The 16,781-nt window shown below is 41.2% G+C and overlaps 1 protein-coding gene across 9 annotated transcripts in view; it reads left to right on the top strand.

Moving 5' to 3' along the window:
- The first annotated feature begins 1,456 nt into the window (after window positions 1–1,456).
- LOC311148877 (transcription factor E2-alpha-like) overlaps window positions 1,457–16,781 on the top strand; it is a 35,803-nt gene continuing 20,478 nt past the window's right edge. For 4 of the 9 annotated variants that reach the window (XM_084185886.1, XM_084185884.1, XM_084185882.1 and 1 more), the window contains exons 1-3: window positions 1,680–1,768; window positions 5,082–5,183; window positions 7,027–7,099. In XM_084185886.1, coding sequence (XP_084042012.1) covers window positions 5,103–5,183; window positions 7,027–7,099 — 154 coding nt within the window. In that variant the 5' untranslated portion in view covers window positions 1,680–1,768; window positions 5,082–5,102. Of the gene's footprint in view, window positions 1,769–5,081; window positions 5,184–7,026; window positions 7,100–16,781 lie in introns of all 9 variants that reach the window. The other 5 variants (XM_084185880.1, XM_084185879.1, XM_084185881.1 and 2 more) reach the window with 5 other exon arrangements.

The following is a 16,781-nucleotide window of genomic DNA, read 5'->3' as shown; positions in this document are numbered from 1 at the left end:
GGATATAGGTATCACATAGGAGGACATTTTCCTCTGTTGAGATCATTTCCTTTTGAATTTCTAGCCAAATGTAAAATGTTCCTATTTGGATTAATTTAATACAGTGAGTTAGGTCTGCTCTATACCAAATTAGCATACCCCCTGAGTCTCTTCCCTGTTTCACACCTGGTAGTTTGGTCGATGGGACCACCATTGGGTCCATCTCCTCTATACCATGTTTCTTGTAGGATGACTCTCTCTCGCTCTCGCTCTCGCTCTCGACTCTCTCTGCAGCCAGACCTCCTCCCCTCCCCCCACATTCATGCTCTGTTAAGATCCTGTACTCTGTGATCCCATACTCTTTTATTTCCCTCCTCTCTCAGTGGAGAAGACCAAGGAAGTTTAGTTTTATGGTTAAGGTTCAGCTTTTGTCAATAAATGTTATGTCCACGGTGAAAATATCACACAATCAATCAACTTTATTTATGGTTTATGGAGTTTTCCCTGGTCATATCACCAGGTCAAGAAAAACTCAGGCCCAATAATAACATAGTTATCTATTATCTATTATATTTTGTATTATTATTCATTGCTTGGCAAACATTTAGTCAAAACGGGATAGATAGGCTTATCAATGGCATGAGCAGTTTTAAGGGAAGAATTGAGTAGAAAATAATTAATTAGGTCAGAAAATTGTACAAATATATATTTTTAAAGACTAACATTGTAATACTGTTATACATGTGCTGTGCTGTCTATCTGACTTTAAAAAAGAAAAAAGTAGAAGAAGAATGTAGAAACAGCCTATTACTCTGATAAAGGCTAGATCATGTAGTCTGACATAACAATTTGGTGATACCCACTCTGTTGATACTACGGTGCACATAGCATTTAAACCAATACAACTAGTATAGTGTGTGGTTGACATAGGCAATGAATGTTATTTATTTGACTATTTCACCCTTCTGCTTAGAGTAGGCTAGGGCTACGCTTGCAAAATGTAGAGCGAGAAAAAAACGTTAACCACAGCATTAAAATGATGTCAGAGGCTACACTGTAGCCCCCCTCATAGCCTTCATTAGCACACAGCAAAACCAAGCGTCAAGATGAGGGAGGTTCCAATATATATTTCCGATCGGCTATTGGCTTCTGTGTCTGTTTGTCACTCATACCTGCTTTTCTATTGGCTATGCTCTTACGGATTTATCAATCCATCTCGGGAAGCTGCTGTGTAATCACAGTGAACTTTCCTACTATAACCTTCCGCTGAAAGGCGTAGTCCTTTAGATCTCTTTTATTTTGAAGAGAACATCATGAACTGTTGACCAACGAACTAACATATGCGGCTGTTACATCAATTTAGTCGTTATATCTTATAGTTTTTATTTTCCTATGAGCAAATAGGTTGTCTTTCAATAGGCTTTGAAATTGGACACCACTGGCTTTGGGGCCCTCATTTCATGCGTAGGGATATGTTGTTGCTTCTGACAATGTGGACGGAGGTGGTGAAGATGTCTACTAGAAGAATGAAATCATCTTAATTGTAACAACAAAAAGGAAGACGTGAGATTAATAACTAGATATTGTTTGGATGCAGACTGGTTACATTGTACTAATGACGTGGGTAGTGTAACAGAGCAAGGTTCAGGAGGAATAAGGAAGACATCTACAGCGATCCAATGCGTTTCACGCGCTGAGGTTGAAATTCTCTTGAAGTTTTATGTTTTTTCCCCCTGCGAGACTCAGCCTTTCTTTTTACTGTTGGATGCCAGACATTTGAAGATTAAAGGTAAAAATGTTTCTGTTTCACACTCGCATATAGTCGGGAAAATTGCACTAATTCATTAGGTACAATGTAGGCCAATTGTAGGACGTATGACTTCTACAATTATCAAAAGTTTTGGGAATGTGTGGTTGGAGCAGGGGGGTGTAAGTTTTTGTCTGGTTTCTAGTAAGGTGGCGAGTTCAGCCATCAAGTGTGTGATGGTCTCCGCACCAACCGTGTAGTGAGGGAAATTAGTCCTTTGTTCACCATAAATATGTTGTAAGGTTATTGTGAATGACACATTTTGATGTGTTTGCCAGTCTCAATTTTCCAATAAAGGAGCCTATTTGATCAGTGGGAATGACGACAAAACTAATTGGCTATAGCCTAAATAATGTTGAGGGGCATTATAAACTTGTGCTTTCATTTGTTCACCCTGCCATTTTAAATGTTCATAACAAATGTAAAGCAAGTAACGAACCTTTCTATAACCACTAATACACAAAACAACCACCCCTTAATGAAAGTGGTTAAGCGGCTGTTCACAGGCTAGACATTAATTTATTTTATTGCACATTTGGCAGGAAATTCCTTATGCTCCCACCTCCCACCATCTCCTTTCTGAACTAACTCAAATGCAAACTGTAACCTTGAGTTGTAAGTTGTCATATTTCAAAAGAAGCAACCTATTTGTTGCATTATTTCAAGGTCTTTCACAGTTATTCAGAGGCCACATTTTTCAGTATCTTTCAGAAGCCTTTCCTTTTCTTAAAGGTAATTAATTATTTTAAACTTTGTGTAGCTGGATATTACACTCTAAATTCCACGATATAGAGCATTTGGAACCTGATAATATCCTCCGGCTGAAAAGCGTCCCTTTTCAGTATAGCTATATAGGTCCTAGATGTGGCCTATTATCATTTGAAACGGGTAGCTGACGGAGTAGAATGAGTTTATAATCAGGAATAAATATTTACATTGTTTCAGTCAGGGAAGCTACCAGAAACGATGGGGGGGGGGGGGGGGGGGATTAATTGTTACGAAATATCGTTGGACTGAGCAGATTTCTTGTTGATACATTTGCTTCGTTTTCCGTCGATGTTACATTTTAGTTGGCTACGTTGACATTTTATTCTGTTGCTGAGAAGCAACAGTTGAATTTGATTTCTTTCAACTCAAACATAAACAATTTATGTTCGGGGAAAAAACAATTATCCAAAGCTCATATTCTACTTACACTAGTTGTTGATTTGGCTTGAATATGCTCGAAGATTTTGCGAAGTACGTTATCCCAATGTGTTTTATATTGCTGTTAGATCTCAAACATTTGAGGACTATAAAGTCCGTTTTATCAAAGTGTGTGTATATATATATATATATATATATATATATATATATATATATATATATATATATATATATATATATATATATATATATATATAGAAGAAGAAAAAACCATGTAAAAAAATGTTTGGTTCCCTTTAGGAATACATTCTATAGGCCTAGTTTTGCACTTGGAGGACGTCTTTCCTTGTCTGTCTCGCATGTGTACAAGGCAACCGTATACTTAATCTGTTGCATCCGAATATTGTTCATACTGTCAGTAGCAAAATATGCAATTCTGCATAACAAAATGTGTGTATCCACAAAGTGACAGCGTCCTTTTTAACTATCGAGACATACCCACAACAATTTGGAACAGTAAATGTTTTTGTGGTTTATGTTTGGCAAGGTTTGTGTATCCTTGGCCTACCACCTTATCGAAAGTCTGGCAAGACAACATTAGGCTTATTTACACTTGGGCCTAGTGTTATATTAGGGCATTACATTTGTTTTATTCAAGGTTAGATCATGTAGGCCTAACCTGCCTTCACAATACAAACACCTATTCCCGATGGATCCTTTGCATGGTATATAGAAATTTTTATGGTAAAATTGGATATCCTTTTGAATGTTTTTTTACACAGCTATTCTCAGCCTTCAAATAATATATTCAAGGTTGAAGATGCTAAAGCGTCATTTGCTGAAACTATAAACACCTAAATTCCTTGATCCCACAGTGTGGTCTTGGCTCTGAGGAATTAGGCCCTATGTGTGTGACAAATATGAAGAAAGTAAGAATAGCTTTCATTTTGCAATTGATGTATTGTTACAAATCTGGTCTTTTACATTTACACCTGAGAAGTTGCGTTTATTTTCTGGTTTAAACCCCCAAATGGTTGATTACAACAAATTGCTCTAGTAATGGATTACAAAGAAGGTTGTAAAAGTACACCACCTGTTGGCGCCCTAGTGCTTCTTTCCCGTTGCACTGGCAGTTTTTTTGTGAGGCAGGTACTGCTGCTGTTGAGCATCCAAGCTCTACCCTTTGTGCCTCAGGGGCACATTGGAATGAAAAACACAGGGTAAATCCAGTATTCATGCTTTTTTTTTTTTTCATTTGACAAGGTTCCTCTGCGCTGACATATGGTAATTTGGTAATGACATGTTTGCATACATCCATTAGCTCTGCCTTTCACCCCTATTACCCTGTGCAAACAATAGTCCCAATTATGTCTAATTGTGAACCTAATATACTTTACTTTCATATAGAATTGGATGATTGACGTGCATGTGATTTGTTGTGGAAGCATCAGAAAGGAAGACATGGTCTCAGAGAAGTGATTAGTCTTGCTAAAGGTTGGAGAAGGGATACATAAACTAAGCAGGCCTATATGTTTCACATTTGCAGCCTGTGTAGTGATGCCTCACTGTTAGTAGCTTATTTGGTCGTGCCCAAAGGAGTTGACGACATTCTCTGGTTGTTCTTTAGGTTGTACTTGTTCATATGCACTTATTACCAATTAATGAATGCACTGGCCAAACTTTTAACTCTGTTACAATAAAATAGTGTTGGCCATTTTTCCGGTCTATTGTTTGAACAACAGTGTCCCATATTCCAAAATAGCCTTGGCTTCTCACCCACGTCTGATGACAATTATTACCATGAAAAAGTCAGAGGCGATCAGGAGGCAGTGTTAAGATTGTAGGGCTTCTGGGAAATCATCTAATAAAAGGGGAAGGATCTTTAACTATTAGTCTGGGTACTCGACTTTCGCCAACTCTTTACGCATCCGTGTCCATAGGGAGTGGTAGGTAAGAGTGAATGACAATTCCGAAAAAGCAGTATGTTACCATTTGTGTGTTCATTCATTTTCTCAAGTGATAGAACTCGTGAATTCTTCAGTAATATCTAGCGTGATTTTTTTTTTTAGTCACATTCTATGTGTTTGTACTCTCTCTAGTCTGGTTCCATTAAAAGTCAGTCTATCCTATTTGCGAATCTCTCTCGTAGGGTTGTTAGAGACTGAGGGGCATGAACGAGCAGCCGCAGCAGAGAATGGCTGCAGTGGGAACACAAGACAAGGAACTCAACGACCTCCTGGATTTCAGTGCGGTAAGAGAGAGTGGTCTAGGGGTCTGGGGTCAGGTCAAAAGGGCTGCTGGGCTGGGCCGGATGGGCGGTAGGGCGGAAGCGAGAGAAGCTGAATTGGGAGGGATGGGCCTGTTACATTTCCAATTTAATGACAGCAAAACCGTTAAACAGTTCTCCTTGTTCCCGATTCATTAACAAGTTATACTTTTTCCACATTGCTCCCCCCATGCTTTTTTTTTTATCCTTTAACTTCTGCATGGCAGAAGTAGCTTAATTTCCCCCCAGAAGTCGTTTGATTGGAGAGAGAAATTCTGTTTTACCCCATCCCACATCAAAGCAAGGTCACCTGAATACACCACAGGTCCAAGGTGTTTATTCATTGGGTTTTAAACAAGTCTTTGAACATGAGAAAACATCATCAGCACTAAGGTTGATTTATGGTTTGGGCTGACCTGAATGCTGAAGATTTATTTAGACAAAATGCATTTGATTCCTATGTTTGCAGTTATATTTATTTTTTGCTCCGAGTTTGGTTTATCTTATTTTGTGCACAACCTTGCAATAGTTTGATTGCTGATAATAACTTCCAGGACATTTAAAGGGATGCTCCATACTCTTGAGTGGTTCTGGCACTCTCAAAGTATACACAGATGAAAAACCTCACATCATATTCAACTCAATACATGCTGTGTGGAATGGGATAGCCCTGCATTTATGTCTCTTGAATAGCAGGTCTTTATAAATGGTCAGATTAATAGGATTTGGGGTATGATTTTTTTATCTACTTGCTGGCATCGGCCAGTTTTTGATTCATTTTTACCATATGATTTCTGTCTTTGGCTTTTCAAATCAAATCAAATTTTATTGGTCACATACACATATTTAGCAGATGTCATTGTGGATGTAGTGAAATGCTTGTGTTCCTAGCTCCAACAGTGCAGTAGTATCTAACAATTCACAACAATACACACATCTAAAAGCAAAATAATGGAATTAAGAAATATATAAATATTAGGACGAGCAATGTCGGAGTGGCATTGACTAAAATACAGTAGAATAGAATACAGTATATACATATGAAATGAGTAAAGCAGAATGTAAACATTAAAGTGACTACTGTTCTATTATTGAGTTGACATTCACGTCAGTGTTTCTCTCTGAATAAATTGAATAGCCTGAGTAAATTGATTGTTATGGAAAATTATCTTATACGGGAGACATCCATGGATTCAAGACCAGGAATTCTAATTGAGTAAACGCTTGTCATCAGACTTGATGTCCCACATTAATGATATCCCTCCACTAACCACAGCTTACTAATGAGATCTGACCAGGTATTTGATTTCCTCTGCATTATTGAAGCCTTATGATGTGTAACATTGGGAAATTCCATTGGTTTTATTCCCTCTGTCAGTTAAGGGGCCACTAGTGTGTGGAGCATCAACTATCATGCCCTCAATCAAGACCTTGGTTTGCTATGCACATCATATGTGTAGCCACCACTCAAATCATAAACACGTCCATGGTCCTATAAGTAGTAGCTATGTATGGAATCTAAACCCACTAGAGACAAAGGCGTGTGTGTGTGTGTGTGTGTGTGTGTGTGTGTGTGTGTGTTGTTCTGTGCCAGGATTGGCTGAAAATGCAGCAGTATGGCTGTTGCTGGCCCAGATGCCAAAGAGGCAGAAGCACACAGTGGCTCATGAGATGGCATGTTAAACAAGCACCTGTAACCAGGGATTAGGATAGATCACTCCTAACATCCGTGTCCAGCCCACATTTCATATCACAGATTATCTAGTTTTACTGTATGTTCAATGAAGGTGTATTTATGAATTTATTTCCCACCTCTTCTCTCTTCTAGATGTTTGCACCACCTGTGGCTAATGGGAAGAACAGACCGACGACACTTGCTAGCAGTCAGTTTGGAGGATCAGGTAAGATTCTATTCTGAATGCATAATACTGTAAAACTGTCAAATGCTGAGCCTTGAATATCCTGCAGGACCATACTTAAACTGTATTGAATCAAGCTTTACTTTTTTGATAAGGTCAGTAAGTAATGGAGAATGGTTGTTATGTAGCGGCAAAATTGCAAAAATCTTTTGGTAGTAAGTTGGAAGTACTAGCGTAGTGGTTAGTAGTGCTTTGGTTCTATTGTACATTTACATTTGACATTTTAGTCATTTAGCAGACACTCTTATCCAGAGCTACTTACAGTTAGTGAATGCATACATGTTTTTTTTATTTTTTATAATTTTTATACTGGCCCCCCGTGGGAAACGAACCCACATCCCTGCCAGCCAAACCCTCCCCTACCTTGGACGACGCTGGACCAATTGTGCGCCGCCCATGGGTCATTGTACTATGCCTTTCTTCACCCATGCACTTGGTTATAGAATTAAAGATGCTCTATATATTTTGGATTGACCTCTTACATCCTCTATGTGCGGACAGTATTTCATCAACTTTTAGTGCTGTTAGTAAGTTGGCCAGATCTAGTTACTTTGATCCGAGTTCTTCTCTGGAAACATGCGAGAGCCTGCTCTGTCCCTCCATGTGTTCACATTTCTCCCTTTTGACCCCCTCTTTTTATCTAACCAAGATGATTCATCTGTGCTAAAGCTTCAGGACACTGTTGGTGCCTTTGAACGCTGTGTTGTTGGATGACACTTCTTAAGAAAAGCTTTCTGGAATTCAGCAGAATGTCTTCATTTTTGGTTGTTGAATGAGGCCCAACATGTTTGTTGGTGGGGTGATGAACAAAACTATCTTGGTAACCCTTTTCATTTACAACAATATCTCAATTTAGCAAATTAGATCTATATTTTTTACTTTCAATGCATCTTTTTCTAGCACCAACATACAAACTGGCTTGTGTTTTCCCACCTCGGAACACCTGAAACCCTTGTGTGTGCTAGTAGCTTTTGCTGAATGTTATTAGTAAGTCATGTTCCTTCCCTCCTCTGTCACCCTGCCAACCTGCAGTGTGAAATGGAGTCACACTGCGCGGCCCCCAGAGTGAAAACTCTGCCACAGAGGAACAAAGACGGAAAAGGGCTTGCGGACTTGAAACGACTCCCCCACCCCAAAGTGTAAAACACTCCTCCCCCAACTCAGCACAGGACTTTTCCCCCCACTGGTTCACAGGAAATGGCTTGAGCCTGAGACATTGCCCCTCACCCCCAGCTCTGGGGCACTTAACTGGCCCAGCATGGAGCGCTGGCCGGAGTAGGAGCCCTCTGAATGGGGATCAGTGACAGGACTCTGTGTTTGTTTCTATTACAGCAGGCAATTACTTAGCAGTGAGGAGTTAATTCCTGCTCCAGTCCTAAGTGTGCCCCTTGGTCATTGACACCATTCAAATGTGATACTTCAAGCTGTCACATTTAACTTTCAGAGAACTCCAGGTATCTCGTAATAGCACTTGAGTGCCACAGTGCAAACCTCCACAGATGCCAACCTCTAGAGAATATATTTGCGAGTATGATCCAAGCCTATCAATCCGTTGTGCGAAATAAGGGCATCCGTGAACTACAATTCAGGCTTGTCTGTAAGCTACAAAGTATTGCGATGTGATATTCCAAACATATTGCTCACGTCTGCTACAGAGAGACGAGAGAGCATGAGAAAATTTTGTTTTTATCAGTCATGAAATAAAAGTGCTAAAAACATGTTGGCTCAATATTTAAAAAGATGGAGACCAAGTTATAGGATGAAAAACGCCAGTTTTGTCGCAGTTACAGCCGTCTAGCGCTAGTTAACGCTACCTAGTCCAATAAAAGTAAATTTTTACAAATTGATACTTTGCGTCAAAGTATCGCTGTAATAACTTCCAAAATAATATTGAGATGTTAATATCAATTTTTCCCTCCATCAATCTCCTTGTTATAAAATCTGATATACAGTGCCTTCAGAAAGTATTCATACTCCTTGACTTATTCCATATTTGTTGTTACAGCCTGAATTCAAAATTGAATACTTTTCTCTCACCCAGTTACACACAATACACCATAATGACAAAGTGAAACATGTTTTTAGAAATTTTAGCAAATGTATTGAAAATAAAATACAGAAATATCTAATTTACATATGTATTGCCACCCCTGAGTCAATACTTTGTAGAAGCTCCTTTGGCAGCGATTACGACTGTGAGTCTTTCTGGGTAAATCTCTAAGAGCTTTCCACACCTGGATTGTGCAACATTTGCCAATTTATTCTTTTCAAAATTCTTCAAGGTCTGTCATTGTTTGTTGATCATTGCTAGACATCATTTTCAGGTCTTGCCATAGATTTTCAAGTAGATTTAAGTCAAAACTGTAACTCGGACACTCAGGAACATTCACTGTCTTCTTGGTAAGCAACTCCTGTGTAGATTTTGCCTTGTGTTTTAGGTTATTGTCCTGCTGAAAGGTGAATTCATCTCCCAGTGTCTGGTGGAAAGCAGACTGAAACAGGTTTTGCCGGTGCTTAGCGACTCCCCAGTCCTTAACAATTACAAGCATACCCATAACTTGATGCAGCCAGCACTATGCTTGAAAATATTGAGAGTGGTACTCAGTAATGTTTTGGGCAAATCCAACACAACACATAACGCTTTGTATTCAGGACATAACGTTCATTTCATTTTTTGCAGTATTACTTTAGTGCCTTGTTGCAAACAGGATGCATGTTTTGGAATATTTGTATTCTGTACAGGCTCCTTTTCCTTCTGTCAATTAGGTTAGTATTGTGTAGTAACTACAATGTTGTTGATCCATCCTCAGTTTTCTCCTATCACAGCCATTAAACTCTGTAACTGTGTGAATGTCACAATTGGCCTCATGGTGAAATCCCTGAGCGGTTTCCTTCCTCTCCGGCAACTGAGTTAGAAAGGACGCCTGTATCTTTGTAGTGACTGGATGTATTGATACACCATTCAAAGTGTAATTAATAACTTCACCATGCTCAAAGAGATATTCAATGTCAGCTTTTTTAAAAACCAATATACCAATAGGTGCCCTTCTTTGCGAGGCATTTGAAAACCTCACTGATCTTTGTAGTTGAATCTGTGTTTGAAATTCACTGCTTGACTGAGGGACCTTACATATTGTACAGTGAGGGGAAAAAAGTATTTGATCCCCTGCTGATTTTGTACGTTTGCCCACTGACAAAGAAATGATCAGTCTATAATTTTAATGGGAGGTTTATTTGAACAGTGACACAATAACAACAACAAAATCCAGAAGAACGCATGTTAAACATTTTATAAATTGATTTGCATTTTAATGAGGGAAATAAGTATTTGACCCCCTCTCAATCAGAAAGATTTCTGGCTCCCAGTTGTCTTTTATACAGGTAACGAGCTGAGATTAGGAGCACACTCTTAAAGGGAATGCTCCTAATCTCAGCTTGTTACCTGTATAAAATACATCTGTCCACAGAAGCAATCAATCAATCAGATTCCAAACTCTCCACCATGGCCAAGACCAATGAGCTCTCCAAGGATGTCAGGGACAAGATTGTAGACCTACACAAGGCTGGAATGGGCTACAAGACCATCGCCAAGCAGCTTGGTGAGAAGGTGACAACAGTTGGTGCGATTATTCACAAATGGAAGAAACACAAAAGAACTGTCAATCTCCCTCGGCCTTGGGCTCCATGCAAGATCTCACCTCGTGGAGTTGCAATGATCATGAGAACGGAGAGGAATCAGCCCAGAACTACACGGGAGGATCTTGTCAATGATCTCAAGGCAGCTGGGACCATAGTCACCAATAAAACAATTGGTAACACAGTACACCGTGAAGGACTGAAATCCTGCAGCGCCCGCAAGGTCCCCCTGCTCAAGAAAGCACATATACATGCCAGTCTGAAGTTTGCCAATGAACATCTGAATGATTCAGAGGAGAACTGGCTGAAAGTGTTGTGGTCAGATGAGACCAAAATTGAGCTCTTTGGCATCAACTCAACTCGCCGTGTTTGGAGGAGGAGGAATGCTGCCTATGACCCCAAGAACACCATCCCCACCGTCAAACATGGAGGTGGAAACATTATGCTTGGTGTTTTTCTGCTAAGGGGACAGGGCAACTTCACCACATCAAAGAGACGATGGACGGGGCCATGTACCGTCAAATCTTGGGTGAGAACCTCCTTCCCTCAGCCAGGGCATTGAAAATGGGTCGTGGATGGATATTCCAGCATGACAAACATGGCCAAGGCAACAAAGGAGTGGCTCAAGAAGAAGCATATTAAGGTCCAAGGGTTTTGCCACCAAGTCCTAAGTCATGTTTTGCAGAGGGGTCAAATACTTTTTTCCCTCATTAAAATGCAAATCAATTTATAACATTTTTGATATGCGTTTTTCTGGATTTTTTGTTTTGTTATTCTGTCTCTCACTGTTCAAATAAACCTACCATTTAAAATGATAGACTGATCATTTCTTTGTCAGTGGGCAAACGTACAAAATCAGCAGGGGATCAAATAATTTTTTCCCTCACTGTATGTGTATGCGTGGTTTACAGAGATGAGGTAGTCATAAAAAAAATCATGTTAAACACTATTGCAAACGAGTGAGTCCTTGAGACTTAAGCACATTTTTACTCCTGAACCTATTTAGAATTATCATAACAATGGGGTTGAATACTTATTGACTCAAGACATTTCAGCTTTTCATTGTTAATTAATTTGTTTAAAAAATCTAAAAACATTATTCCACTTTGAGATTATGGGGTATTGTGTGTAAGCCAATTTTAAATTCAGGCTGTAACACAACCACGTGAAACAGTCAAGGGGTGTGAATACTTTCTGAAGGCACTGTACAATCAAAGGGCTGTAGCCTCAATACAGGGCTAAACTTACATACTTTAGCAGTTTTACATCAGTTTTTCTCCTGAGGGGGGTGGACTTCTATTAAAGTAGGCAATGTTTGTGATACATATGAACATTTTCCCATGATATTTCCCCACCTCTTCCACTTTTTCCTGAAATGACAACTTGATTTGATTTGTAAGGATGTGTAGAGGCACATTACCTCATAACGTCAAAGTGGAATGTTTTTTGACATTTTTACAAATTAATTAAAAATGAAAACCTGAAGTGTCTTGAGTCAATAAGTATTCAACTCCTTTGTTATGGCAAGCCTAAATAAGTTCAGGAGTGAACATTTGCTTAACAAGTCTCATAAGTTGCAGGGAGTCTCTTGTGTGCAATAATAGTGTTTTTAACATGATATTTTTACTTCTGTCATCCATTATGATAGGATCACATGGCCATAACAAAGAGCAGCCTGTTTGTTCTTTATTGTTCTCCTGGTAACTTGGGTCAACTTCCTGTTTGGCTGGCCCAACTGTATCCCGTGACATCACGGCTTCAGTGTACCACTGCTAGTAGATGACCCAGCGCGGGAAAGGCAGAGCCGGAGCTATTCACCAACACAAAAGTACTCAGAGGGGTGCTAATTGCGAGGGGAGCTGGGGCTGTGGGAGCAGTCACACCCGCAGGGCTCTACCAGGCGTCCCCTCACTCACCTCTGCAGCTGCTGGCCCCGTCACCCAGCCACCCACACACCCACCCAAGACAGGCCACATTTCCCCCCCAACCACAACAAACAACCCTCTTTCACACGCACAGACAAATGCTCGTACACACACTCCCACACAAATATTTTTTCAGATTATTGTCATAGGATGCTTGTCACCTTATGATCTGAACAGCCAACTTCTATCCAATATGCCCTATAATGCTGGCACTAGAAAATGGCTGATCTACTAGGCCTATATCTTGTGGTTTTAAGACGTACGCAAGAAACAATCCAGGCTGCCTTTTAGAGGCATGTTACATTTCGCCCTGTGAGAAGGTTTTGTGCCTCAAAATCTGATTATTTCTTCAGCGGCTGGCTGCTCCTGTACAGTGTTAGTATTGCCCTCATGGCCTTCACTAGACTCTCATTACTGAATCAGGTTATAAAGTTGAGGCGCAATGTTTCAACAGGTAGAAAGTGTGAGAAGAGAATGCAATCACACTTATAACAGCATTACACATAAACAATGAAGTTAATACAGTGGGGGAAAAAAGTATTTAGTCAGCCAACAATTGTGCAAGTTCTCCCACTTAAAAAGATGAGAGAGGCCTGTAATTTTCATCATAGGTACACGTCAACTATGACAGACAAATTGAGGAAAAAAATCCAGAAAATCACATTGTAGGATTGTTAATGAATTTATTTGCAAATTATGGTGGAAAATAAGTATTTGGTCAATAACAAACAAGCAGGATTTCTGGCTTTCACAGACCTGTAACTTCTTCTTTAAGAGGCTCCTCTGTCCTTCACTCGTTACCTGTATTAATGGCACCTGTTTGAACTTGTTATCAGTATAAAAGACACCTGTCCACAACCTCAAACAGTCACACTCCAAACTCCACTATGGCCAAGACCAAAGAGCTGTCAAAGGACACCAGAAACAAAATTGTAGACCTGCACCAGGCTGGGAAGACTGAATCTGCAATAGGTAAGCAGCTTGGTCTGAATAAATCAACTGTGGGAGGAATTATTAGGAAATGGAAGACATACAAGACCACTGATAATCTCCCTCGATCTGGGGCTCCACGCAAGATCTCACCCTGTGGGGTCAAAATGATCACAAGAACGGTGAGCAAAAATCCCAGAACCACACGGGGGGACCAAGTGAATGACCTGCAGAGAGCTGGGACCAAAGTAACAAAGCCTACCATCAGTAACACACTACGCCGCCAGGGACTCAAATCCTGCAGTGCCAGACGTGTCCCCCTGCTTAAGCCAGTACATGTCCAGGCCCGTCTGAAGTTTGCTAGAGTGCATTTGGATGATCCAGAAGAGGATTGGGAGAATGTCATATGGTCAGATGAAACCAAAATAGAACTTTTTGGTAAAAACTCAACTCGTCGTGTTTGGAGGACAAAGAATGCTGAGTTGCATCCAAAGAACACCATACCTACTGTTAAGCATGGGGGTGGAAACATCATGCTTTGGGGCTGTTTTTCTGCAAAGGGACCAGGACGACTGATCCGTATAAAGGAAAGAATGAATGGGGCCATGTATCGTGAGATTTTGAGTGAAAACCTCCTTCCATCAGCAAGGACATTGAAGATGAAACGTGGCTGGGTCTTTCAGCATGACAATGATCCCAAACACACCGCCCGGGCAACGAAGGAGTGGCTTCGTAAGAAGCATTTCAAGGTCCTGGAGTGGCCTAGCCAGTCTCCAGATCTCAACCCCATAGAAAATCTTTGGAGGGAGTTGAAAGTCTGTGTTGCCCAGCGACAGCCCCAAAACATCACTGCTCTAGAGGAGATCTGCATGGAGGAATGGGCCAAAATACCAGCAACAGTGTGTGAAAACCTTGTGAAGACTTACAGAAACCGTTTGACCTGTGTCATTGCCAACAAAGGGTATATAACAAAGTATTGAGAAACTTTCGTTATTGACCAAATACTTATTTTCCACCATCATTTGCAAATACATTCATTAAAAATCCTACTATGTGATTTTCTGGAATTTTCTTTCTCATTTTGTCTGTCATAGTTGACGTGTACCTATGATGAAAATTACAGGCCTCTCTCATCTTTTTAAGTGGGAGAACTTGCACAATTGGTGGCTGACTAAATACTTTTTTTCCCCACTCATCATCACACTTATAACAGCATTACACATAAACAATGAAGTGAATATATTCTTCAAAAGAATGAAGAATGAACTTGGAACAATGACGTCTGTCCTCTCTTGTCCCACACCCCTGTCCTTCTCTCCTCCCCGTGCCTTTTACTCCCTCTGTTCCTCCAGTCGTTCACCCCGTCCTTCTCTCCTCCCCGTGCCTTTTACTCCCTCTGTTCCTCCAGTCGTTCACCTCGTCCTTCTCTCCTCCCCGTGCCTTTTACTCCCTCTGTTCCTCCAGTCGTTCACCCCGTCCTTCTCTCCTCCCCGTGCCTTTTACTCCCTCTGTTCCTCCAGTCGTTCACCCCGTCCTTCTCTCCTCCCCGTGCCTTTTACTCCCTCTGTTCCTCCAGTCGTTCACCCCGTCCTTCTCTCCTCCCCGTGCCTTTTACTCCCTCTGTTCCTCCAGTCGTTCACCCCGTCCTTCTCTCCTCCCCGTGCCTTTTACTCCCTCTGTTCCTCCAGTCGTTCACCCTGTCCTTCTCTCCTCCCCGTGCCTTTTACTCCCTCTGTTCCTCCAGTCGTTCACCCCGTCCTTCTCTCCTCCCGTGCCTTTTACTCCCTCTGTTCCTCCAGTCGTTCACCCTGTCCTTCTCTCCTCCCCGTGCCTTTTACTCCCTCTGTTCCTCCAGTCGTTCACCCCGTCCTTCTCTCCTCCCCGTGCCTTTTACTCCCTCTGTTCCTCCAGTCGTTCACCCCGTCCTTCTCTCCTCCCCGTGCTTTTTACTCCCTCTGTTTCTTCAGTCGTTTACACATCCCTCTCTCCTCTCCTCCACCTCTCTCGTCTGTTTCTCCTCCCCTCTTCCTGTCCCCCTCTCCTCCTTTCCTTCAGTCCTTTACCCCTGTCATCCCCTCCTCCATTGTGGCAGTAGGCTCCTCAGTGTTTGGCTCTCACTTCTTAACATGGCTGGCTGTGTCATTGTCACCTCAGCAGCTCCCCACCTGGTTTAATTGCCTTTTGAGTTAATTACTCCACAAAGTGTGGAACAATGTTGTCAGAGTTGTCCTCGGTATGGCGATGCTATCTCAGACAGTACCCACTCGCCAAATGGAGGACCTTTTTTAAGTGGCGTAGGTCTAGGTGGGTACCAAATACTATTATTGAGTGGCTGCTGGACCAAAGCCATTGTAGACTCTGGATAATAGAGACGGCTTGTTTTATAGACCTGGTGTTCCTCTTATGTGGATTTGATCGTGTCTCAGTATTGAGTGAACTAACTCTGCCAGCAAGGCTGTTTAGATGAAGTGGTGTCCATGTAAAGCCTGTCTTACATATTTAGTTGTGTCCATCAGTCCTGTGTGCTGTTGTGACTATTTGTAGCTGTGTTAGCAGTGTGGCCTTTCAGCCCACTGACAGTGAGTGAGTAAGGCTGATCTTTGGAGGTCCTGCTCCCCTGCTTCTCCATGCCAGTGGCATCAGGTCCATAGATCATGGCTGTCATAGCGTGTGTAGGTGCTTGCACCGCTCTGTTAGCCTCATCAGTCATTTTCACTCGTCAGCCGCTCATCTCGCCCAGACCCCCTCTCCCTCCCTCTCTCCCCTCACACTCTCTCTCTCTCACGCACACATTTGTTTAATTATGCAGAAATCAAAGGAGAAATATGAATATTCATAAGGAAACCACATTAATATGCACAATTATGCAAATTAGTATGCAATTAAGCCCTGTGTCTCCAGAGAGGCTTGGTAGCATTAACGGATACGACTATGGGAGAAGGGGGTATTTGGAATTTCTGCTCCGCCAATCTTTAGAATGCTTGTTTTTCCTATGCCACAGACGCCACTTGTGAAATAATTAAACATATTCATATACGTTTTGTGTACTGAATATGTATGTTATTGGTTGTTTTATGGCTTAGCGTATAATGGCATCTGCAAAACTGCTGTGGAACGAATTGCAATGAGAAGCTGGACAATGACATATTCTGTTATGGTTTGGTTTCTCAGCC

Source organism: Coregonus lavaretus, assembly GCF_964263955.1.
Source record: "Coregonus lavaretus genome assembly, chromosome: 21".
Lineage (NCBI taxonomy): Eukaryota > Metazoa > Chordata > Actinopteri > Salmoniformes > Salmonidae > Coregonus > Coregonus lavaretus.
This window is presented reverse-complemented; position numbering and strand designations above follow the sequence as displayed.